This window comes from Miniopterus natalensis, chromosome 10 (genome assembly GCF_054644295.1).
Source record: "Miniopterus natalensis isolate mMinNat1 chromosome 10, mMinNat1.hap1, whole genome shotgun sequence".
NCBI lineage: Eukaryota > Metazoa > Chordata > Mammalia > Chiroptera > Miniopteridae > Miniopterus > Miniopterus natalensis.
The window spans coordinates 53,449,557-53,475,056 of NC_142090.1; the positions used below are offsets into that span (position 1 = coordinate 53,449,557).

Sequence of the window (25,500 nt, forward strand, 5' to 3'; positions counted from 1 at the left end):
TTGAGCCCCTCATAGTGGAAGGCTCTACTCTCTTTTAGGGCAATAAATGTTTACATGGAAACAGCCCAATTTAATAAACTGTTTCAACAAAAATGTTATAAAAGGCTCAGAATATTTTTAAAAGCTTTTCTAAGAAATACAATTTTATCTCTAATGTTATTTTCAGAAAATAATTTTATATTGAATTTCATTAAGGATCTACGAAGAATATCACAATTCAAATTTACTATTAAAAGTTAAAGACATTCCCCAAATCCAGAGAGCTATTATTTTAGATCTACTATTTTGATTGGTGAGGGAAATTAAACATACATGAAGACTTATTTTCATGCAAACTTTAAAAAAATTTTCCTTACAGAAAAGCAAGGGCACATGAAAGAACTCTTCTAGTTTTCTCAAATTCAGTTGAGGAAAAACTGAAAAGTAAAATTAATAAAGTAGAAAAGCATCTGGATAGTAAAAGAGACCCAGGCTTGCATCCACTGTGGCAATTTGTCTGGCCATACGCTCAGAGAACGCAGTAATGAGGAGCAACCCCAGGAGCCCGAATTCAGTGGTATTCTACAGGGAAAGGTGAGTCCTAGTCTTAATTGTTTTAAACATGTTTTCCATTGTTTAAGGAAAAGGAGAATAAAGGTGCTATTCACAAAGAATTCTCCTGGAAAAGTGCTGATGGCTTATATCAGAGCCCACTCAGTTTCACCAGAACTCTGGACAGAGTCTTACCTTGAATATCTGCAACTCCTCCAGGACTACTTCTTCCATATTCCACTTCTCCTTTGAAATGCTGACAACTTTTAGGACCGTTCCAATGTCTGAAAAAAATGTTACCCATGATCCTGCTATTTCTCGTTCAATGTTCAATTGTATGTATATTCCTAGCAACCTTCACGTGACACCCTATTTTTTTTTAAATGTCTTTCAAGAAATCAGATTAAATGAAGTATGCAAGAAGTGGAGCTTGATAAATAAGATTCTCCCTTTCTGAAGTATTATAGCTTTTATCTGATAAAATACATATTTATAAAGAGAATATTAAAAGACATATGCTAAGAATATATTCCTAATAAAAACAATATCTATGTCTCATTTAAATATTGGTTAAAAGATAGCAAAAGTGGAATGATATTTTGAAATTTAATTTAAAAAGTTAAATATATTAAAGTAAAAAATTATTTCAATGTAAGAAATATTTATTTAGAAACTAAAGTTTTGTTTAAAATTATTTTAGTTAAGTTTAAGGCTATAAAATAATAATATAAACCCAAAATTAACATTTTGAAAAGATGTCTTAAGTATGAATCTTGTTTTGCAGTTCCTCAAGGTGGCATACGGTGACAGAAAGACAGTCTAAAGAACATTTTAGAAAAAGAAAAGAATCCCACTTGCAAATTAACTTATACCAAATAGATGCCTTTAAAGTTCTAAGCACTGGGGTTGGAGTATATTCACATGGATGGTTAAAATCCTTTTTGCAAAAATTCATCTAGATTATTCACCTCTGTTTTTAAATGACTCTGGGATCTTTACAAAATATTAAATATAAATTTTCCAAATGTCCTAATTGAAAATGTATCTTAGCATCCCTATAATTTAATCAGTAAAAGTTAGGTAGTACCACCTAGTGGCAGAATGGCATTTATGACATGAAATGTTCAAAACCTCAGAATGAGCTTTGGGTAGGTAGGAGAAGTTAAGTGGCAAACTTGTTAGAAATAGTGACAACACAATTATTTCAAGTTCTGACGTTTCAGTAGCAGTCTCTGCAGCACTGGGAACATCACTTTTTTTCCTTGGCCTTGGCATTCCCATCTGCAACACAGTCAGGTTTGACTAGTTTCTTGAGAGCTATTGGAATCTGTCACACACAAGCTTCCTAATAAACCCAACTTCTGTACAATCAATATAATTTACCTTATATTTTTAGGATATAATTATTCTAAAGTTGTTCTGAACTTCTAAAAACCTATTCCAATAAAAATGTTCATTTCTTGAAAACTCATTAATTTCTATCATTATGCAATGTTTGATCCATTAAATTACATATTAAGATGTAATGCTTTTGTATTAATGATACATGACATTATTAGATAATACCTTTATTTTTGAGATGTGCTAAATAAGCAATAACTCTCTTTCTGGAAAAAAGACATTTTTTTCATTTAATAATTACTAAGTTGGCAGACAAAATAATAAATAAATAAAACAGGCTCTAATAATGAAAGTGATATTTAATCTACAAAATTCAAGGGTAAGAAAAAATATCTTTAAGAAGTTTCTGCTTGAAGAACTTTACAAAGCAATGGTAACTATTTTGGAAAGCCATCTTAACTCATCTTATGTCACTGATTCTCAAAACTGGGTGAAAGGATTCTTTGGGCTAAGGGTTATCAAATATCTCTGTAGGGATAGGGAAATGTGAAGTTTGAAAATAAAGAAACATCGCTATGTCCTACTTGTTTAATTTTAGTCCACAGTCATTCAACAAATAGGTATTGAACACCTAACCTATAGCGGGCACATTGCAGTCATCATGAGCAACTATATTTTGAAATCTCAAATAAACACTAAAGGAGGCTGGGGGACATTTATGACTGTTAATTAAAAACACATATTATGCAACTTTAAGAAATACTAACGAACAAGTGATCACCTGGAAAAAAATGCATCTATCCTGGTCTGCAGAATTTCCCAGCAAGGTAATCTCAAGAATCTTTAGATACTTAAAACCCAAGGAAAGAACTAATGAGAAAAAGAGGCAGATGTGGGTGTGGAGAGGGGCGAGGGGTAATTTTCCTATAAAGACTGAGGCATTTGAACACAACACAAAAATACTGACTAGATATTAACTAATAATTACTCATTTTCTGTTTGACCAAGAAATATTTTTGAAGTTTTTGTTTTCTTCGGGTAATGGTAAAAAAGGCCTTGGAAGGAAAGCATACTCCTGTTCTCGGGTACCTGTTCCCAGGAACATGACATCATACTGTCCGTCTTCTGCGGCCACATGATCCACCACGATCTGCGTCAGCCTGTAGTCCACGTTGATTCGCTTGAATGTTGGCCCTCCGGCCACGGGATACACTGACTTATACATCACAGGGTGCCGCTTGATGAAACTGACCACGTCGTCTGGAAAATCTCGGGTGGACTTGATCAGCGGGTCATAGGTCTTGCTTGGACACTGGAAAGAAACGAGGCTGGTGTTGTTCATGCACCTGAGAAATTCCCACTTCCTTCTAATAAAAAGTCTTATCACTGATAACATTAAAGGAACAGTGAACAGGATCAGTGTGGAGTCAGTTGTACTTATAAGAAATGCAGTTTACCTCAGATATAGCTAAATCCAATCTTTTCTCACCAAATATTATAAATTATATGTATTTATCTGTATTTTCTAAAGTTTCCACAGCAAGTTTTGCTCCTATGAAGATTTTTATTTCTTATAAAAATACATAAGGTTTTAGTAGAAATAACTATGAAGAAAGGAATCTAAACATGGGGATGTGAGAAACCATTATTTTCAATTTCTTTCAATTAATTTAAGATTTCAGTTTTAAATTAAAACTATAATTATAACTGGTGTGGAAATTAATACAGTGAACAACTGAATACTTCTTCCCCTAAAAGATCTCTGAAACTTTCTCCCTTCTGTCTAAAACTGCCTGGGTGCCTTTTAGTGTCCACCAATTCAACACTTAGCATACCCTGCCCCCTGGTGGAAAAGAGAAAAATTCCCACTAGTTCAATTAAATGATTTGTTATCTTTATCCAAAGAACATAAATAGATAATTACTTTATAATGACTCTTTTTAGTACATATCTCCACTTCTATATTCTAAACCTATTTTACAATTTTGGTATACTGTAATTTAGTAAATTATTGCAGAATAATTCTGTTATCTCATTTGAATTCAACAAGCTAATACATTCTTTTGGAATAGAAAACTTTGGCTATATGATGCAGGCATGGAGAAGAAAATGAGTGACACTGAGGAAAACTTTTAAGAACGTGCTGCTTTCTCCATATTTTAGTTTTCTGACAAGTTGGAAATAATTTCCACTGAACTGAACCATTTATACTAGGCAGCCATTAATTAAAATCATGTAAAAACTCCAAAATACACTATACTTTTTGGTTAAAGCATTCAATAGGGTCATTCTCAGGGAACTGATATCTTTAAAGGCACAATATATGACCCTGGCCCAATATTACACCAATGGCTCAGTAAATTTAAAAAAATATTTTTTTTAAAAGTTGTACAAAAGACTCTGTTAATGATTTTTTAAATTCATTTGAAAATATCTTTATCACAAAAACACACACACACATCTTAATAAACCGGTCTTTTCTTGATATCTATCTATCTGTCCCAGGCCTGCACCAAAGAGGTTAGAAATATCCTAGAATATTACTCATTTGGTAATTACTTAGCATATTCTCAGCTGGATGCTGGTCTAAAGATCTAAGTCTGTGTCTGCAGGCACTGCTTCTAGCACTCAGGCTTCAGCCGAGTGCAATGTCAACTCTGTAATGGAAGGAACTCCATATTAAATAGATTAAGCTGCAACTCAAAATGGATATGGAGCTCAAATGATTCAAAGCTTTTGCCCAATTAGAGGCTGCATGTTTGAGGCCCAGTTAAAGGCAATTTATAGTGAGCTTATAGCTTACAATGCCTGCGGTACAATCTGGCTGGCCTGTCATTAAAATCAAAGCAAAAGCAAGATTTTGCCTGCATTATGTTTTCGAAACAGTCCTCCAACTTAAGAAGAAAAAAGAAGTCTTTTGACTTTGCAGCTGTAGTTATGCAGTAGCCAAAATTTCAAAAGGAATATGACATTGATACCACAGTTTTTGATATCGAATTTTCAAATAATTAGGAATTTTACTGTGAGAAAGGATAGATGAATGAAGATACGAACATTTAGTAAAGAAACAAGTAGGACAATTTTCCTCATTGCTCACCACTGACAAAAAGGTTTAAGTGTAATAAAATCTAAGAAAAAAAAGAGAAGACGGAAAACCTGGTTTCTATTGACTATTATAAAATGATCTTTGAAAATGTATGTTGTTTTATGGCAGCTTTTCCTCATGGCATGCTGCCAATGTTTGCATAAGATCTTGTTCCTCTAGGTTGCTGCCCGTGATCTCCCAGGTCCACTATGCTTTCACAAATGAAAGTGATTTGGTAGAGTTGCTCCCTGAGGTTTAAGATAGTACAGTTCGAACCAAATATTGTTATTGTAGTACATTAAAAACCGGAGGAATTTTTCCTTTGATATCATATAGCTGTGTAGCACACCGATCGAAAAATAACCTTGAGAGGCTAAGCAAAGGATGCAGGTAAGGGAAAAACAGAAAGAAAAACCCCGTAAAGAAGAGGAGAGTGTGGGAAACTGGCACATCTAAAGCACACGAGCATATTCGACTGTTTTCCTTCAGAAAATCCTATAAAATTTTCCTATTGCAGCTTTATATACCAGGTATTAAAAATCTAGTGGATTTTTCTCTGCATGTATATAAATTTTTTTTAAATGCTTTTATTGATTTCAGAGAGAGGAAAGGAGAGATGAGAAATATAGATGATGAGAGAGAGTCATTGATCGGCTGCCTCCTGCACGCCCCCCACTGGGGATCAAACCCGCAACCGGGCATGTGCCCTGACTGGGAATCGAACCGCGATCTCCTGGTTCAACCACTGAGCCACGCCAGCCAGGGCTGTATACACTTTTTTAAAAAATTTATCTTTATTGTTGAGAGGAGTATTACAGATGTCCTCCCCTTTTTTCCTACGAATTAACATGGTCCATCTGAATATACTGTAGAGGTCCATTTATTTCTGCCTCCAGCTTTCTATCATCTGCTTCACTTCCACTAATTTAGCTCCTATAACTGTAGGGAACAAATCAAGGAGCTTATCTGTGTCTCCATCTTCTGTTTTGAAAACTCTAAGATAGATTAAAATTTGAGGGGGGAAAAGAAGAGAGCAATTAACAAAAGCTTAAATGTCACGATCTGGCTGGAAATAATACCGGCAAAAGGGCAGAAGAGAAAAGAGACCTGCCCAGACACACCACGAGATGAAAGGGTAAACCCCACGCAACAATCCGGGGTTCAGGGCCTATCTCTCGTGGCTGGCGGCCACAGCTGGCTAGGTGTGATCATGTTATGCTTGGCAGATCTGTGTGTTTGTAGAGGGCCTTTAGTAGTGTAGTGGGAAGCAATGGATAAGAGAAGAAAAATGGTTTTTATCCAATGAGAGAACTTTGCCCCTTGGCCAGGCACCAGACAGCTGTTACAAGTTTTCTCCCCCTAATGCTTCAGGCTATTCTCTGCAGGTTGCAGTTTCCTTTTAAACAAATCAGAAGAATGACTAACATGAGGGAAGAATTGGCACAAGGAAAAAACTAAACCAGGCTTTCATTTCTAGCAAACTGGGAAAAATAAACTAAAACGCAGGAAAAAAAAGTCAGATTTTTATTCATAAAGTAAAAAATGCAGATTTAATAGGGACCATCCTATCCTTGGCTTATTCAGTTCAGAGTCAGTTTATAACAGCCATGGACCAGGAAAGATCCTACATTCAATATCAGAGAGAAAGGCCAGGGGTACAAATGCAGAGGTAAATTTGTCTCCCTCTTTCTTTTTAAGGTTCCCTTTCCTTTAGAGGAATTTCTATACCAGAAAAAGAAAAACACTGTTGAACATAATAGGTAGTCTGGGATTTGGAGAACCTAATTTTAAAAGTGAATGTTGGCTCTATGGAAAAGAAAGTTAAAATCAGTTGCCTCTCATCATTTCCAAGAAACACAGCCTACGCACTGCCAAAGGGAAGTGAAAGCGATGTTTTGTCATATATCCCGTTCCATGTAGCCAGTGTTAGGAATTTGGCATCAGGAGGCCCAGATTCCGGTCCTGCCTCTGATTCCAAAATCCAAAACCTAAGAGGACTAGAATTAAAGACATCCTCGGTAATTTGGAGAAGCAATGACAAAGTAATAGCTTGTTATCTAACAAGTGGAAGGCCAGGCAGTGAATGCTGAGGAGAAAATAGAACTATGCATTTTCACATGACAGAGAGATGTCTAAGAGCCAGTGATGCATAAAATGAGATTTCCCTAAAGTTTTCCACAGATTTTAAATTAGGAAAACCTTACTTAAAACAAAACAACTAAACAAACAACAAAATGCTAGCTACATTCCTCAGGTGCATAAATAAGAAGATGGCATGAGACACTGTGAGAGAATTCTTCTGTATTTTCCAGTCCCCGTTGGTAAGACTGACAGCCTAACACTCCACAGATCGAAAGGAAGTTTAGGATACTATTTGTAAATTACGTATTTTCTTTGGTCAGGCATACTTATGTTTGTAAGTCAACCTTTAAACATCTCTTATTTACAATATAAACAAGAAAATACTTATTTATCAAATTTAGGAAATTAATGAAGACGTAAAATTCTGAGAATCATCAGCTCTCTAAGAAAATGTGACCGTGCAAAAGCCAAACATTTTAGGTACGTCAGGAGAGAAAATAGGGCACCCAAAGAGTTTTGGAACGTGTGGATTCCATAGTCATCTCAAACCCCTGCTGTTTCCAGGGTAAGTTGGGATTTCTCAGCAATCATTCTGGTTCTAGGTTAAGCACCATTACAGATACAGATGTGTCTGCTGGATAGATTGAGTTATTGACATTAGGTAGCACTATTCTATGATGCAATCCCTCCAGGAATTGCTTTGTTAAAGCAAGATCATAAACCGGTCTCAGTTAAGGCAATGCTTATCTGGCATGTGAAAGTAAAAAATGCCTTTCTAGAACATGTGGATATGCCAGGGCCCAGAGCTGGGCCACAGGAGCATATTTGGTATGATGAACTTTTCAGTGAATCTGGAATCAAAACAACTTTGTGATTTTTCAATGTCTTTTATAGTGTTAGAAAATCTAATAACGTGATAGAAAATAAATTAGGTATATTACACCTATCCACATCCACAACCTCAGTTTGGAGATTTCATCTCACGGCAGAAGGGCCCTACTGTAAAGGGAGGAAACTATTTCTCCTTTACATTTGATTTTCTCAGAGGAATTGCACATAGTGGGGCTTCCTGTTTAGTGAAGATTTGAAATGTTACACAGAGGGAGAGATTTCATTAGTTTACATTAAGTGGTAGGTGCAAACATCACTTAAGATTGTTTTTGTAGTGGGCCAGTTACATTAAATAGCTAATATGTTAATATATAAATATTAATTCTGAAAAAGTATTTTTAACTTTTCTAAATATCTGAATTCCCAAAATAGGTTTGGAGAGGGGAAATGTATATACAGGGGACCATTTGAAATATAACAACTATTACTCCAGTTTTTTACAGGACATTTTTATATTTTTCTTCTTTTCTTATTAAAAAGATAAAGATTTTGGGGGGTTTAAGCTATGAGTGGAGATTGCAATTTGTTTATCATTGACCAACATACACAAAGTAAAATCAATGAAATCAAGTTACAAAATTAAAAAATAGTACTTATAACTATCTCACTTTGCTCCCTACCAAAAACAGAACCTCAGTCAGAAAATTCATGTGTAAGTTTTGATCTTTAAAAATAAAGTTAAAAAGTTTAACAGTAAAGACAGTAACCATTTGGGGGGAACATAATTGGCTATTTTTACAAAATTAGAGGTTTATAAATTGTCAAAAACTGACAAAATGATTCATGAGTAGTGAAACATACATTTCTTAAATATCTGAACTTCAAAACCCAGTACTTTGTACATTTTTGGCTACTGGGAATAGTGTGGCAAGGATCAAGGGGGTGCTAATCCCTCTTCAAGATTCTGATTTCAGCTCTTTGGAACAAATACCCAGATGTGGATTGCTACATCATACAGTTTTATTTCTAATTTTTTGAGGAACCTTAATACTGAATGTGGAAACAACCTAAATGTTCCTTGATGTATGACTGGATAAAAAAACAATGTGGTAAATGTATACAATGGAATATTATTCAGCCTTAAGAAGGAAGAAAATCCTGCAACATATGACAATGGAGACGAACCTGGGATATTATGCCAAGTGCAATAAGTCAGTCACAGAAGGACAAATATTGCATGATCCTACCTATATAAGTTATCTAAAGAAGTCAAACTCATGGAAGCAAAGAAGATAATTACGATTTTTTTTCCAGAAATTGGAGAGAGTATAAAATGGAAATTTTTAATCAATGGGTATAAAATTTCAGTTACACAAGATGAGTAAGTTCTAGAGATCTACTGTGCAACATTATGCCTATAGATAACAATACTGTATTGCACACTTAAAAATTTGTTAGGAGCTCAGCTAGCATGACTCAGCCATTGAGCATCAACCTATGATCCAGGAGATAATGGTTTGATTCCTGGTGAGGGCACATGCTCAGGTTGAAAGCTCGATCCCCAGTGGGGGGTGTGCAGGAGGCAACCGATCAATGACTCTCATCATTGATGTTTCTATCTCTCTCTCTCCCTCTCCCTTCCTCTCTCTGAAATCAATAAAGACATATATTTTTTTAAAAATCTGTTGAAAAAGTAGATCTTACATTAAATGTTCTTACTACAACAAAAAAATTTTTAAGTACTTTCTTCTCACTTTTTTGATAACAGACTGGTTTAAGAACTGAAACTCACTTTTAAGTAAACATTAATATTTTGCATTTATGCATAAATCCTAAAATTCCTTATAAAAACAGAATAAAACTACAAATATATACCCTTTATAATAAATCAAATATCAAAAAAGAAATTTTCTGCCTTTAAAAATCTTCCCCAGATTATGAGTTTTCTAGCATCCTGTTATTTTGGGCATGATCTCAGTTTGATTTCCACATCTGGCCTGTACCACTCCCTGTATCATACATTAGTCTATATTTCATTTCACTTGGAGCTTCTTATTACTAAGACCCACAGTGTAGTAATAATTTCCAAAGTCCATCTGAGCAAAATGTGGCTTGTTCAGACATGCCATTTGGACACCAGAGGGCAGAAGAATCCCTTGAAGTGAAGGAATTCTGTAAGTGTATCCTTAAGTCTCCAGGCTTATTAATTGACATTGTAGAGTAGTGATATCATTGCAATGCTAAGCTTTTAGGTTTGACTTGTCACAGGAAGTACATAACTATGTCAGAACTAAAAAACTAAAGTAGCTCTGGCACCTGAAAGTTGTAGTATTTATTTACCTGGGTGGTAATGTCAACAGAAGGTACTCCTGGGAGAACCAGCAAGAACTCAACTCCGACAGCAATATGGATGCAGAAAATGTAAAAGCAAAGGTGGTTCGTAATAATCTATTTAAAATTTTTCACTTGAGTAGAAAGTGGCTTTCAGTCAAGATTCTGACATTTCACAGAATGCAAATTACTCAGCAATGCTTTTATTAAAGTCTGATGTGTTTCCCCCCAATTAAAATAAAAGGAATGACAAGTGCAATAAGGCTTCAAAACTTCATTATTATTTGTGCAGAGAACACATCCACCCCTGGGGAAACAATGCCAGGTTTTGTTTGGTTGGTCACTTTTATTTACTATGAAGGTACAGTGGCATGGAGGGTAATAGCATTTGGTTTGCAGTTACTTAGATCTGAGTTTAATCACAGTCTCATCACTTCATAAGCTGTGAGGCCATGAGCATGAGTTACCCTCACTGGACTTTTGCTTATCTGTAACACATCTACATTATGTTGAGACAACACGTAAGTCCTTATCACTGTGTCTGGATCCTGAGGCATGTTCAGTAATGGTTGTTTTACTACAATTTCCGACCTGGAGGTTTGTAGAAAATAAAAAGATTCATAGCTTTATGTAAACAAAAATTATTGAAATTAGGCTGCTTAAAAACATATGAGAGAGAATGTAGAAAACTGTGCAGACATAATTTTAGCGAGGGCAAACAGTGGTGTACCAGTCAGGTGAATTCAGGAATAGGTGAATATTAGAGAATATTAAAGAATAAAGGAGAGAAGACTGGTCAGGAAACGCCAACATTCTTCTTCGTTCTGCTGTTTAGCAATATAACATTGGGAAACTTAACTATTCTAGGCATCAGTTTCCTGCTCTGTAAACTGAGGGGGATGATGTGGTCTTGATCACCCGTTCCTGCTCTTAGATTCTTAAAATCTTACAAGGGTATTTACTTGTTACACTGGGAAATATAATTTCAATGATTTTATGAATACAGAATTATTTAAAATGGTAAAGTTAGTTTATAAAAAGTATATGTGTGTAACAGATTTTCACATCAGATATATGATGCTCCTAACAACTTCAACACTAGCCCTCCAAAATATAAAATAGTATGTGGAAAATCCTACTAAATAGAATTGTATGCAAATAAAGAATAAAATATTTTTTTAAAATAACTAAAGTAATGAAGCCAAAAGGTTACACATTTATTTATGATTTTAGACATTTTCAATTTGGTCCTAGTGATTTCAAAGAGAATATGAAAATAACTAGTTACTAAGAATTGATATCCTTTGGATACTGTAGCTTTCTAGAGGAGGGGCCATCGCTATTCTCACACAAAACCAATTAGAATAGATTAGCCAATAAAATATAAATTTAAAATACCACAGTATTTTTGTTTTATATAAATAAATTCTTTAAACTGCCTTATTTGGTTCCTCCCCATCTAAAATCGGCATAGACATAATCTGAATTTAGTTCAGAACAATGAGAAAGACTCTACCCCAGCCTTTTAATCAAAACTATAAAGCAAGATACATAACCTCCGATCGTAACTAGAATGATTTTTAAAAATCTAAGCTCTATAAATAAGGACATAATCTGCCTGATCAAACACTGTTCTGCTGTTTTCCTGAGGGAGACATCGTCTCTGTCTCCGTCACCAACAGCAGCCTGACAGTGGGCTATGGATGAAACATGACTTATAGGCATAATTCTCAAAGCTCAGCTTCAGGCCTAAATATGTTTAACACATTTTTAAAAAGCATAGGAATTCAATGAGAAATATTGATGTTTAGAAATGATCAAGGAATAATGCTGTTAAATGGCACTTCCTTATGCCTGATAATAGTTTTCCTTTTTTAAACTGATAAAAGGAAACATACATATTTCTTTGGTAGTGTGGATACCAGCTACTCCCTAGACAATTTTAAATTCTTCAAAAAAGAAAAACAACCTACTCTGTGAACACCTTATATTTCAAGTTCTCAGCAGCACAGACTGGTTTGTTTACCATAGTGTGGCCCTTCTCTTCTCACTGATGAAAAACCCTCCTCACTGACGTGTATGTTTTACTATGTGAGGGTCACACATTCACATTTCAGGGAAGTGACTGTGTCCGTATGAAGAGAGAGACACGACATGTGAATGGTCTTTTCGCTTCATGTGGCATTCACAGCTTTTCAGGCTGGGGCAGGGAAGCGGTGACAGCGACCACCTCTGCAGCACCTCTGACCTACACTGTAACTGGAACCCAATGTAATCTGGGTGATCATTATGATCATTTCAATTTCTTAGTATCATAATAATCAACCGCTGTATGTAGGTATGCAAATAACTTTCCATAATTAATGTCCCTAATTCTTTCTCCTGTAGCATTCAAATGCGTAATTAAAAATGCTTTGTAAAATACATTTTCATTGACTTTAAAGAGACAGGAGGAGAGAGGGAGAGAGAGAGAAACGTCAATCAGCTGCCTCCTGCATGGCCCTACTGGGGGTCAAGCCTGAAACCTGGGCATGTGCCTGACCAGGACTCAAACTGGAAAACTCCTGGTGCATGGGACCAACTGAGTCACACCGGCCAGGGCTTAAAAATACTTTTGTAGTGTGGCCGGGCGTGGCTCAGTGGTTGAGCGTCGACCTAGGATTCAGGAGATCGGGATTCGATTCCAGGTCAGGGCACATGCCCGGGTTGCGGGCTCGATCCCCAGTCAGGGGAGTGCACGAGGCAGCCGGTCAATGACTCTCTCATCATTGATGTTTCTCTCTCTCTCTCCCTCTCCTTTCCTCTCTCTGAAAACCATAAAGACATATTTGAGGAAAAAACAAAAAAACTTTTGTAAACGGCCTGAAGAGTCATAGTCTTTATTATTGAAAACAAACTCCTGTAGAAACAGCTCAGAATGTGATAGTCTATGATACTAGACTATCCTAGTATGAAAAAACTTTCCCAGCCAGAGCTCCCTCTGAATTTTAATACTCTTCCTTAACCCCCCAAATACATAACATTTTCCTTACATATAATATACATGTGTGTGTATAATGTATATTCAGTAAAATATCTTTCATGGAAAGGGGAAATAAATATACTTTAACAGCACAAGTTTTTAATATGGTATGAGTACAAAGACTAAGAGCGTGGACTCTGCCTCCTGAGTATCTGGGTTTACAACTCAGCTGCACCAGTCACTGGCTTCGTGACTCTGGGCAAGTTACTGCACCTGCCTGTGCCTGAGACTCCTCATCTGCAAAATAGCATTAATAATAATAGCACTTACTTCATAGAGTCATTATGAAAGTTAAGATTTGTAAAACCTTTAGAAGAGTACTTACACACTACGTTACTGTTAAATATAAAAATAAGACAAGCAAGTGCGATTTTGATGTACAAAGACAATAAAGGGAATCATGAATATCAGATTATTTACAAAAAAGTTATTTCCACAAAAGTTGTGATTATCTTTTAATCATCCCCGAAGCATATTTACATTGAGGGATTGTGAAGGAGAAACAGACATGGCAGTAAAGTGTGTTTCCCAAATTTAATTTGGTCATATAAGAAGAAGAAGAAGAGAGAATTCAGAGAGCCTGGCTGCCAGCTGTTTCCGCTTTAGGAATGAACATATGAAAAAGCAAAATTCAGTAGAATTAGAAGGGTTAAGTCAACAATTTTTCCCAGAGATTTTGATGATTATTTATACCTCTTGGTAGAAATATTTATAATGAATCCTAAATTTAAAAATAGGCATTTTCTTTATATCAGTTCAATATAATATTTAATATTCAATATATATTGAATTAGAACAATATTATTGGTTCAATAACCAATCTTAAAATATTTAAATAACAAACTGTTTATCAACAATAAAACAGAAGCCTTCCATTTATAATGCACATACTGATTTTAAACTGCAATGTTTTTTTAAAACGGATGCATAAACTCTAAAACACATTTCTTGTTTCATTTGTGTTTTAAACATGATTTATAGTATTTGAATGGGATTTTGTATGGAGGATTCTCTAAGTATTTTCCCATCTAAAATATGCATATTATTCCAAGGTACAACATAAAAAAAAGATAAATGTGTAACATGAAACGAAATAATTTAAATGAACCTTTTTAATCGATGTACTTTTTTAAGAGTAGGAGTGGGAACTCTAGCCATATATATTGCTGTGTGTGGGGAATAATACCTATTTGGCATTTCCATCTAATTGAGAATATTTGTCATTGTAGATACTAAGTCATTTTGATGATTCCATAGACTTGCTGAGGATAAAAAAGCTCTACAGTATATTCTCAGCATAGTCTGCACTTTAGGATGGAGTCCACTGTTACCTGTATTACTTAAAATTCTTACTCAAAAGAAAAATATTAAGTTTCAGTGACGAATGGAAATGCTAAAACATCACTGTAAATAAATAAAAGTTATTCAACAAACCCACAGTACTTGTTGCTGTGCTGAAGAACACAATTTATTACAATAGATTTAGAAAGAGAATAGGGACTTAAGAAAGTTATTTCCTTATTAAGCTGGGTACATACGGTGCCGGGTCGGGGATAAGGGATTCTTCCTTCATACTGCACCCAGCGATGGTCTGCACTTTCCTTATGAGCATAGGGGCCATTAAAAACTGCTCGGATGTCAGCCATGCTGTACACACAAACGGCAGAGCCTTTGAAGATGGAGCTGAAAGAAAGCAACATGATTCAGTCCTGCGCTGGGTCATTCACTGGACACTTATTGAGCACAAATATGATGGGAGCTGCAGACAAAATGTAGGTATGATCTCAAGGAGCTTATAGCCAAGTGATCCCGGATAAAGTGTATTAACAGTTACATCACAGGCAATTACAGTGAGCTAAGAGCACGTGAATGGGTACCCAATACTGAGCTGTCTGGTAAGTTTTCAGGGAGTAAGTGGCATCTAAATGGACACTTAATGGGTAAAAAAGAATTTCCTAGAAAAATTGGAAGATAGAAATATGTAGAAAAGAGTATTATATTTATCCACATGCCCTTAAATTTTATTTGAAAATATTAGAGCAGAATGCCTTCTAAAGAAATTATAAAGTAAAAAAGTGCATTGCCTACTTTTTAAAAAACTGAATAATTTAGACATGCAGTTAATAATTATGTGTCTGTTTTATTAAAGTGAGTGAATGACCATAAACACTGGCAATTCATTTCCTCATACAATGTTTAATTTAAAAGTCTCAAAACAATCTTTTTTTGCCCCTTGTTGAATTTGAGTTTATGTATGTAACTTATCTGATGCTTAAAATTAATCATAATTACACAGGATTGGAGCACATATAATTAAGAGGCAGAAAAGCTCCATGGGAATTTAACAAAGTTTTGCCAACTAATGATAAAACCTGTTAACACAGCCATCAGATATTCTGTATTTGATTTATTTCTGGAAATTAAAATACATTTTCTCTGAGTCTAAAACTTTCAATGATGCCTGTTCTTAAAAGCGAGATCACCCTTTATAACCTGAGACATATCATCTCAATGCTACACAAATGAGCTAGGAATTCTCTTAGCAGGGGTAACTCACTCATTAATAGTCTTGGGACGACATTCATGGGAAACATTGGGAGCTGACAGTAGACAGGAGTCTGGGAGAAAACTAGCTGCTAAGAAGGAAGGTGATGTTCCCATAAAAATCGCATGAACTGCCTATGATATTTTAAAAGGATGATGCATCTTGCTTAATGACATTGTTATTATTGCAGATTAATTACATCTTCTCATTGGACAAAGGCTGTGACATGCATCCCAACATTACCTCAGTCTTCAAGGCAGCTATAAAAATAAGATAATAAAATGCACCAAGAACAAAGAACTAACTTGTAACTTCACACTCTGGGTGGCCAGAAACTTGGTAAGAGGAAAAGAGAACTATCTTGGGGTTACATCTCCCTGGCACATAGCTATGCCTTGTGTGTGGAACACACAGTGACTTCAAAGGCAGTTCTGTGAATGGAGAGAGGCCAAGAGACTAGGGCTGAGATACTTAACTTGAGTAACTACAGGCACTTGCTCTTCCTGCACCTTGTAGTTCAGGAATAAATTAGCAGAAAAATGGAGTCGAAAATAGAAGCTTCTTACAGTATCTTCTTTATCTCACATTTAAATGTTCTCATGTTCTATCTTATAATCAACCAACAAGTCAGATGTTTTCTGATATATTCTGAGCCAACAGTAGATTTGAGTTTATACATAAAGTATAATGTATATGTAAATGACAGTAATGCCACATAAAGGAAATTATAATTTACCTAAAAAGATATTTTAATAATTTAATCAAAAGGAGGTAGTAAGACCATTTCTCTAACACCAACAGTAACACTGCCAATTTCTAAAGTACTAATATAAGTATACATGGATAAAGACTGATAGCAGAGCTGTGGAAAAAGTGCAAAGTATTTCAAAGAATGTACTGTAGGCAGCAATATGTAGCAGGAACAATGGTGCACTTTGAACACGGTCCACTGTAACTTACTGAATTAAATAAAATTAATATTAAATAAGATTAAGTAGGGTTCACGCAGTTGTTAAGAAAGTTTCATGGATGCAAGAAAAACTTTTAAGGAAGTCACCGAGATTCAGTGACAAGTACAGGACAGTATTATGCCTAAAGAAGAAAAAAATGCAGCATAACAATTAGGAAAACACCTTAAGTTTTAGTCCCATTTTTATTACTAACTGGCTCCTCTGTTGAAGGCAAGCATGCAAACTTCCTTTGCCTTTATTAGTAGAGCAGGGAGGATATGGTGATAATAGCAGCCAGACTCCCATCTTCATAAGGTGATGAGGAAGCGCAACTAAGACAGCACGTGATGACATTTTAAACGTCAAGAGTGTCCCATGTCTTGATGACAGCTTAGCCAAAGACTGAGACATGTAGCGCTTTAGCACTACCTCTCTGTCACGCAATTCGGTATATTTATTATGATGAGTATATGCATACGCCTTTGTGATTTTAGTCTGAGAATTTAGCTCACAGATATACTTGCTTGCACAGGAGGTGGCATTTGCATAAGGTTAGTCACTGAAGCATTACGGGTACTAGCAAAGGCTTGGAAACAATGGAAACGTCTAGGTACAGGGCACTGTGGGAATCAACAGTGGCAAATGATATAGGGGACACTCTGCTGGGGTAAAAGAACAAAGACACATTTTATGTATTGATATTAAAAGATTTCTAGGAAACAGTAGGTGAAAAGAAAAATGAAAAATGTGTATTTTTTTCACATGAAAGGAAGGGACAAAAGAACATAAAACTGTAGTCTCTTACTTATACATAACAATTCTCTAGAATTACAAGTATTTTTTAAACTTACCTGGTTGTGGTAAAGACTCCATATACTACGGGATTTCTTTCATCTCTTGTGGGGAGTAAGTAAATATCTTCTATTAATGGGAAAAAATAATGATTCACTATATTTTTAGTTCTTGAGTTTACAAGTTTGCTTTTTTCTTTAATAATACAATATTTCTGAGACTGTAAACAGTATATAAAATGAAGATAACAGTGAAAGGCATTACATTACTAAATAAGAAATTAAGGGTAAAAGACTGGTTTTCTTACTAGCTGTGTGACATGAGGTTGGACATTTAACCTCTTAGGTATTTACTTCAATCACCTGTAAATGGGATGGTTTGCTTGGTAATCTCCCTAACTATTTCCAACTAGGAGTATGTGATCTCACATAGAATAGAAATGAAAAACATAGGTAATTTTTATCTACCAGTGTCAAAAGTGTTGTCCTGTAATTATGTCAATTTATTAGTAATTCAATTACTTATTTGGTAAAAGTATGAAAATAACTGCACAAGTTAATTACTTGTCTAATTACCTGTGCAGCATTGATACTAAAGTCTGTGTAATATTTTTAAAGATTATTTAAGACGTGAGCATGCTTATAGTCAAAATTAGAGATCATCCATGAATGCTGAATATATACTTTAATACTGCAAAATACAATCCTGACAGAATCATTAATGATACAACCATTTTACATTTCCAACAGAGACAAGTTCAAAAAGATAAAAGCTAGTAATGTTAATCTTACATGAAATTGAAAACATTCCTCCTTGAATTAGCTTTGAGAGGAGTAAAGTGGGGGAATGAAAGAAAGACGCTGTCTAATGCTTCTCTGAGTATTTTTATGAACAAGTTGGAGAGACAGACTTCACCAAATCTCCCATGCTCGCCAGCAGGGGGCAACCACAGAATAAGGAACCCAAGGTCTTGCTACCTACACACAGACAGTGGCTCCTTCCAAAAGGAAAGACTACATGGCAAATGAATGGGCACTGCAGTACCAGAGCTAGTATCTTTCTGTCTCTTGCTGTAGAGTTTAGGTTCCCTCTTAACTTTGAGGGTGCTTACAAAGAGAAGAATTTCTTCATTACAGTGGCACTCAGACTTGTGCAAATTTAGTAAGAATCACTCCTGCAAGATGTACTGGGTATTTGGGGTTAAAATAAAATAAATGCTTAATAAATTAGGCAATAAGACTTTTTTTAAGAAAAATGAAACATGGGACTTACGAAGCTCATCAAAATGAGTATCTGCCCCATCACTTCCAGGAATTGAGCAAATCAATCTGGCCTTAAGAAAAGTCGTCCACTTGTTTATCAGGCTGCGTTGTCCTCCTACATCATTCTGAAAAAAGTAAATCAAGATACAGATTTACCATCATGATTCTATCACCAACTAAAACTGGTGGTGATTACACATGATGTTATTAATGTCATTGCTTACAAAGACAGAGAGCCTACTTATTTCAGTCTTTGAACTTTCAAATGAGGGAAAAGATGGTTTTGTATCTAAACATTAAATGCTTTTCTCATGGCTAACTGAATGCAATGTAAGCAGCATACATGTACTGAATGAGTAGATGCATGAAAGTCTATAAGTAAATAAGGCAGGTTTGGAATCAATCCCATCTCCGCTAATTCTTGCTCAATGACCTAAAAAAGCTATTTACTTCTCCCAGTCTCTGTTTTCTCATAGATAAAACATAATGAATGCTTTTAAACATGATTATTTTGATGACTAAATGAAAAACGTATTAAGTGTTTAAGTATATTAAACTTGTATAAATGCTAGCACTGACTTGTATATTATGCATATGATTTAGGTCAATATTTGCATCCTTAGAAATAGGTCTCAGTATAGACTTAAAAATAATCTTTTCCAAATTTAGCACCCTACTAATTAAACTCCAAGGCAACATAAACATATATATAATAACATACATGTAAAAGCAACCTTGTTTTCCCATATTTTATTTTACTCTGAAATATTTAATTAAAATACTTTTTAGATATTTAGTAAAACATAAACATTTAAATCAATTAAATAGAATAAACAGATTTATGTGTGTTATATGCCACTGAGTCAGCTCCAACTCCTGGTGACCCTATGAGTGAGTGATGTCCACAATGTCCTGTCCTCAACAGCCCTCCTCAGCTCCTGTAGACTCGTGCCTATGGCTTCTTTTATAAAGTTAATCTATCTCACATTTCGCCTTTCTCTTTTCCCGCTGCCTTCTATTTTCCCCAGTATTGCTGTCCTTGCCAAAGAACCCTGCTTTCTCATGATGACCCATAAGTAGGACAACGCTCTAGGATCCATTTGTTGGTCTTCCTGGCAGCTCAGGCTATCTGTCGAGCTCTCCTCCAACACCGTATTTCAAGTGAACTTTTTTTTTCCCTATCAGCCTTCTTTATCCAACCTTTGCATTCATACATAGTATCTGAACATACAAGGGTGTGGATGATCTTAGCCTTGGTCTCTAATGACATATCTTTTTTTCTTGAAGATTTTTCCTAATTCTTCCATTGCTGCCCTTCCAAGTCTCAGCCTTCTCTTGATTTCTTGGCTGCAGCCTCCATTTAAATTGATGACTGAACCAAAGTAAGCAAACCTTTAACAATTTCAATGCCATCAATGCCCATGTTGGCATTGTGTGTTTCTTCTGTAGTCAGGATTTTTCTCTTCTTGATGTTTAAGTGGAGTTCCGCTTTGGCACTTTCTACTTTCACTTTCATAAGAAAATGTTTCAAATCGCTGCTACTTTCTGTTCAGTGAGATGGTGTTACCTGCGTATCTTACATTATTGGTATTTCTTCCAATTTTCACTCCTCCTTCCTCTGAGTAAAGTCCAGTTTTTCATTCTGCATATACAGATAAAGCAAATAGGGAGATAAAATGGACCGTTGTCTGACACCTTTGCCAGGAAACTATTCTGTCTCTCCAGGTTCTGCCCTGACAGTGGCCTCCAGGCCACAATACAGGTTACACATCAGGATGATTAAATGCTGAGCATGCCCACTTCTTTCGGAGCAGTCATACATAACTTTTCATGATCCACACAATCAAAGGCTTTACTGTAGTCTATAAAACATAGACTGACCTTCTTCTGGAATTCTTTGGAGCTCTCCAGTATCCAACAAATGCTTGCAATTAGGGTGCCCCTTCCTTTTCTGAATCCAGCTTGAGCACCTGGCACTTCTTGCTCCATATAAGGTAGAAGTCTTTGTTGCATCACCTTGACGATCACCTTATTTGTGTGGGAAATGAGAGCAATGGTCCTATAGCTACTGCACTCCTTGGCATTCCTTTTCTTGAAAATGGGGATCTATATTAAACATTGTTTAAGGCCATTGTTTTCTTTTCCAACTTCTTGACATTTTCTTGTTAGAATTTTGACAAATTCAGTCTCTGTGGCTTGACATAATTTTGTCGGTATCCTATCTAACCCTGATTATTTCTTCCCAATATTTACAGGGCAGCTTTCGCTTGTCTTTCTAGAATTACAGGTTCTTCCTCATAGAAATCTTCTGTAGTGTTATGTTATCCTTTTGTCTCTCCCGTATAGGTTTTCAGTATACTGTTTCCATTTTTCGTTTATTTTCTCCTGGTCTGATAATGCACTCTCTTGTGCACTCTCTTGTGGGCATTTAGCATTTCTAGTTTAGGTTTGATTTTCCTTTTCATTTTGTGAATCTTCTGGAAGAGATCTCCTATTTTTTGTTTGTTTTTTTTTTGTTTGCTGTTTTCTTCTATCTCCTTTCATTGACTACTCTAATGATTCTCTTTCTTTCTACCTGATAGTCATTGAAAAACTGTGTTCAGAATTCTAAGCCTGCTTTAGTCATTTTTCACTGTTGCCAGTCTTTAGTAATTTTTAGTTTTCTTCTGTCATACAACCCAACATGGTCAAACTATTAAATAATTCACCATACAAAGATACAGTTATTATTTTTAATTTAATATATCCCTATGAACACTAAATTAATATGACTTTTTGTTTGACTCAACTAGATCTGCTATGCTTATAATAAATATAATGAGACTGTTTCATGGTATATTAAGTACTTAATTTTGATTTACAAAAATTACCTTTGGGACCACTATTTCTATTAATGTATTTATCTTTAAATATAAACTCTATAAAAAAATATATCCTTCATGTAATCTATGATCTGTAAAGCTAATATACAAAGTTCACTGTCAAATTTCAGTCTGAATATTTAGGAACTGCCTTGTGAATGTTTCTTTTATCTCTGAAAGTTAAATTAAATTCCCGAAAAGCATCTAAATGACTACTTCAAACAGGAGAATTGAAAGTCATCTAAATAGTTGCTGTTCTTGAAGAAAGGGGGAGGAGGAGGGAGAGATCCCTTTCAGTATTAACATGATGTGTGACAGGGACATCCAATTTTTAAGATGATATAATGATAGTTACAAAGCAAATCTCAGAAACCTCTTAGATTTGGGGGAGAGCTAAAAAGGCAATTAAGGTCCTCAAGACTGGAGACTCTACCTATCTTTCTAGCTTTAGCACCTCACACCAAGGGTGTACCATGACACCCAGAGTTAATCATGTTTTACGTTCCTCTCTGCTAAACAACAGAATTATTTTCAGGAATAGCTCTCTGTATAATTACTGGTTAATAATTACACTTTATTGGGTTGTTCTTTAGGGTTATAACAAAAATTTTGAAAAGAGTAACTTTGAAATTTTAAAGCATCCAAATTAAAGAACATATTTCATTTATGAACTAAAATTTGCACAAAGCAAACAAGGTATCACACCTCACAGTCTGCACTATGTTTCACTGTTTTAAATTTTGAATGATTCCAAGTCATTGGGAACTTGCTCTTAGAACACTTGTGTAGCTGATGTGGGAAATTTTAGTGGGAAATTGAGCACAGGCCTCCTTGAAGAGTTAGTTCATGTGTGTTGGAGGCTGACTATACATATATGTATACATATACATAATAGAAACACGGTGGTAACTACAGCAATTATTTAGACCTTGGATAAACAAAAACCTTTTCTGGCAGTTGTATTTTGGCACTGCTACTGTTTAGAATTGCTAACATATAGTGATAATAAAAAGGGGAAAAAATCTAGTCGATTTGCTAATAATTTTTAATTCTCACCAGAAAATGTACTCCCTTATATTCCTTTTACCCAGCATCTACTCGAGATATGTCACTAACACCCTGCTTGCCATGTGTTTAATAAACACATGTTTAAAAATTAGTGACTAACTAAAATTACAAGATAAAATTGATGTCTTGAAAAGTTTAGAGAAAACTATAGATAAATGCCAAAAAATCTGTATCTCTTCTGAATTTTCTTTTCAGTGGCTTCCTTGAGAACAGACTTCCTTGAAGAGTTAGATTTAATACTGCCTTTAAAATGACAGGTTGGTTCAGACATGCAGAGATCAGTTCAGGAAATATTCTAAGTGCTGGAAACTAGGGGGAAAAGACAATAGGAGGAATAATTCAGAACATATATGGAGAACCAGGACAAATTTGGTTTAGATGAAGAATGTGATACATTGAAATAGTGGAAGAAAATGTTATAAAAGCAAATTGGAGTAAGATCAAGGAAAGCTTTAATACCAGGCAAAGCAACCATATGTTTTTAGTGCACAATGAAGAATTACTAAAATATTTGGTAATTAGTAAAGAAATGAAATAGGAATTTTTCTTATAAGAAAAAAAATACATAATGTTTTATATAATAACTTTCTAGAAACGTGTATAATTGCTCTTAAAATTATATTTTGTATACAGATTCTATTAATTATCATTTCTCAATAATAAAAAAATAACCTGAGTGTCAGCTAGCTATTGGATGATGTCATATGTCTGTAAATGTGAAGGCAGCTTTATCTAGATATGATTTTTATTATTAATGTTAATATCCTCAGATCATTTAATAAATATAAATCCAGATGTTAATATGAATGAGGAAATACTGACGTTTCCTCCTAATGTAATAACAAATCGTGCATTAATGTATAGCAGTATTTCAGTGAGAAAATATGTTATCTGGAATTATTTAAAAGAAAGATATTTTCAAATGTATTTAAAAATACAAGGTAAGTTATCTGTTCATCTTTCACATGATCCTTGATTTATAACATTTTAAATTCACACACAGAACCTTTATGTATTTTTTTAGCAGAGCCCTAGGTATATTAAACAAAACTTTAGTTAAAACCTTTCTATTTTAATGTATTCTTCTTACACACTTAGATATTTATTAAATTTTCATTGCCTAATTGTATATTTTGAGAGAGCCAGCATAAGTACAAAAAAGTGTTTGATTCAATATATATATACATATATACATATATATATGTGTGTGTGTGTGTGTGTGTGTGTGTGTGTGTGTGTGTATATATATATATATATGAAGAAATATATCAACTATCATGAATATAATACCAGGAACTATGCTTGGTTTACTGCTTTACCCCTAGCACAGGGTAGTTGCTCAAATTATTTTGCTAAATGAATAAACAGACAGGTTGAATATTTGCTTGACAACATTCCCTTAAAAGGTGTACACATCCTACTTGATCATAAAAAGGAGCAGTCATATTCTCTTTTTAACATTTTATTAGATAAAAGTGACAATGAAAGTCCACTTTCAAACACTGTTCCTCTTTCTAATTGCAATTATCATCCATATTTAAAACAAACCATGAAAAAAATTCTACTAGCTCAAAATTTTAGACAGAAAAGGGATTTATGCCATAGTTGCATGTTTTTTAACCTGACAAACAGAAATTGCAATCCTTTGAACAAAAGAATCTTCAAATATCCTTGCCTACCCATCTAGCAGCATTCCCTGGCCCCTCAGGAATAAAAGATTTTTGAAAAATCCAGGTCAGAGATGAAAGCCACCTGCTGTCAGCAAGGAAACAAGTATAGTTTCTGGGATAATAGCTCTCAGCAATGGATTATAAGCATTTAATGACTGGATAGTAACTCTTACAGACATCCAGAAGCATGACCTGGATGGCAAAGTTCAATTCACAAGGAGTTGTATTTCTCCTGCAGGAAAGTGTCAGTTGGCTGACTTTGTTGACCAGCACTCAGTCCCTGGATTTGTTTGCAAATCCACACAATCTCCCCTGAGAACTTTAAGCCCAGAAGGGGGCTGAAAGGGGAGGTAACCACTTTTGTATTAAAGTGTCACCTCCTTGCTTATTTTTGTGAAGTTCTAAAGAACACAACCTCTCACTAACACAATAGATTTATTATTGAGATGTCAGAATCAGCAGCTTTTAGTCACCCTTCACTCCTACGTGTCTCCACTCTATTTATCACAGCTTCTTTGTGGTCGATTGCCATGAGCCTTGACATCCTCTACACAAAGATGCAGATGAAAGTAACAAAGAAATTAAATGTAAACAAGCCCAACCACATGGGTTCAGTCTGGATGGTGAGTACAGAGGGTCCCTGTTTTCTTATTCCCTATAGTTTTTTATACCTTTGCAATATTTTTTAAATTTTAAAGTGATTAATATAAAAAAGAAAAAATTCAAAACAAAACAATCTACAAACTTTCAACAACTTTAAAATATAGTATGTCTGACTCATTTGATTGGGTAATGGCTGTATGCTATGAAATACTATGATTTTCTAATCATAGTAACTACTAATGGATAGATCAGTCATGAAGCAGGGAACTGGTGATTCCATTTTCCTTCCACTGTCCCAGCAAATGCACATCCCTATAAATCTTACATAGACATGTAGAGTAGCTAAAAGCTGTCACACATGAACTTTTATTGAGTGTGTCTTTTGACCCTTGGGTCACTATGCTGAGGTCATCTGTTAAACACGGTTTTATCTATGTGTACTATCCTCTTGGAGGATCTCTCAGCACTTTATAAATATTGTCATTTTCACCTGTATATTGGGAAACAGAAGCTTGTGGAAAATGTA

The 25,500-nt window shown here is 35.0% G+C and overlaps 1 protein-coding gene across 1 annotated transcript in view; it reads right to left on the reverse strand.

Annotated features, from left to right (window-relative positions):
- Positions 1 to 25,500, reverse strand: part of SEMA3D (semaphorin 3D) — a 120,295-nt gene that overhangs the window by 24,451 nt on the left and 70,344 nt on the right. Inside the window, exons 8-12 of the mRNA XM_016219562.2 lie at positions 18,783 to 18,897; positions 17,570 to 17,639; positions 14,762 to 14,906; positions 2,962 to 3,184; positions 727 to 815 (exon numbers count right to left, since the gene is read on the reverse strand). Coding sequence (XP_016075048.2) covers positions 727 to 815; positions 2,962 to 3,184; positions 14,762 to 14,906; positions 17,570 to 17,639; positions 18,783 to 18,897 — 642 coding nt within the window. The remainder of the gene's footprint in view (positions 1 to 726; positions 816 to 2,961; positions 3,185 to 14,761; positions 14,907 to 17,569; positions 17,640 to 18,782; positions 18,898 to 25,500) is intronic.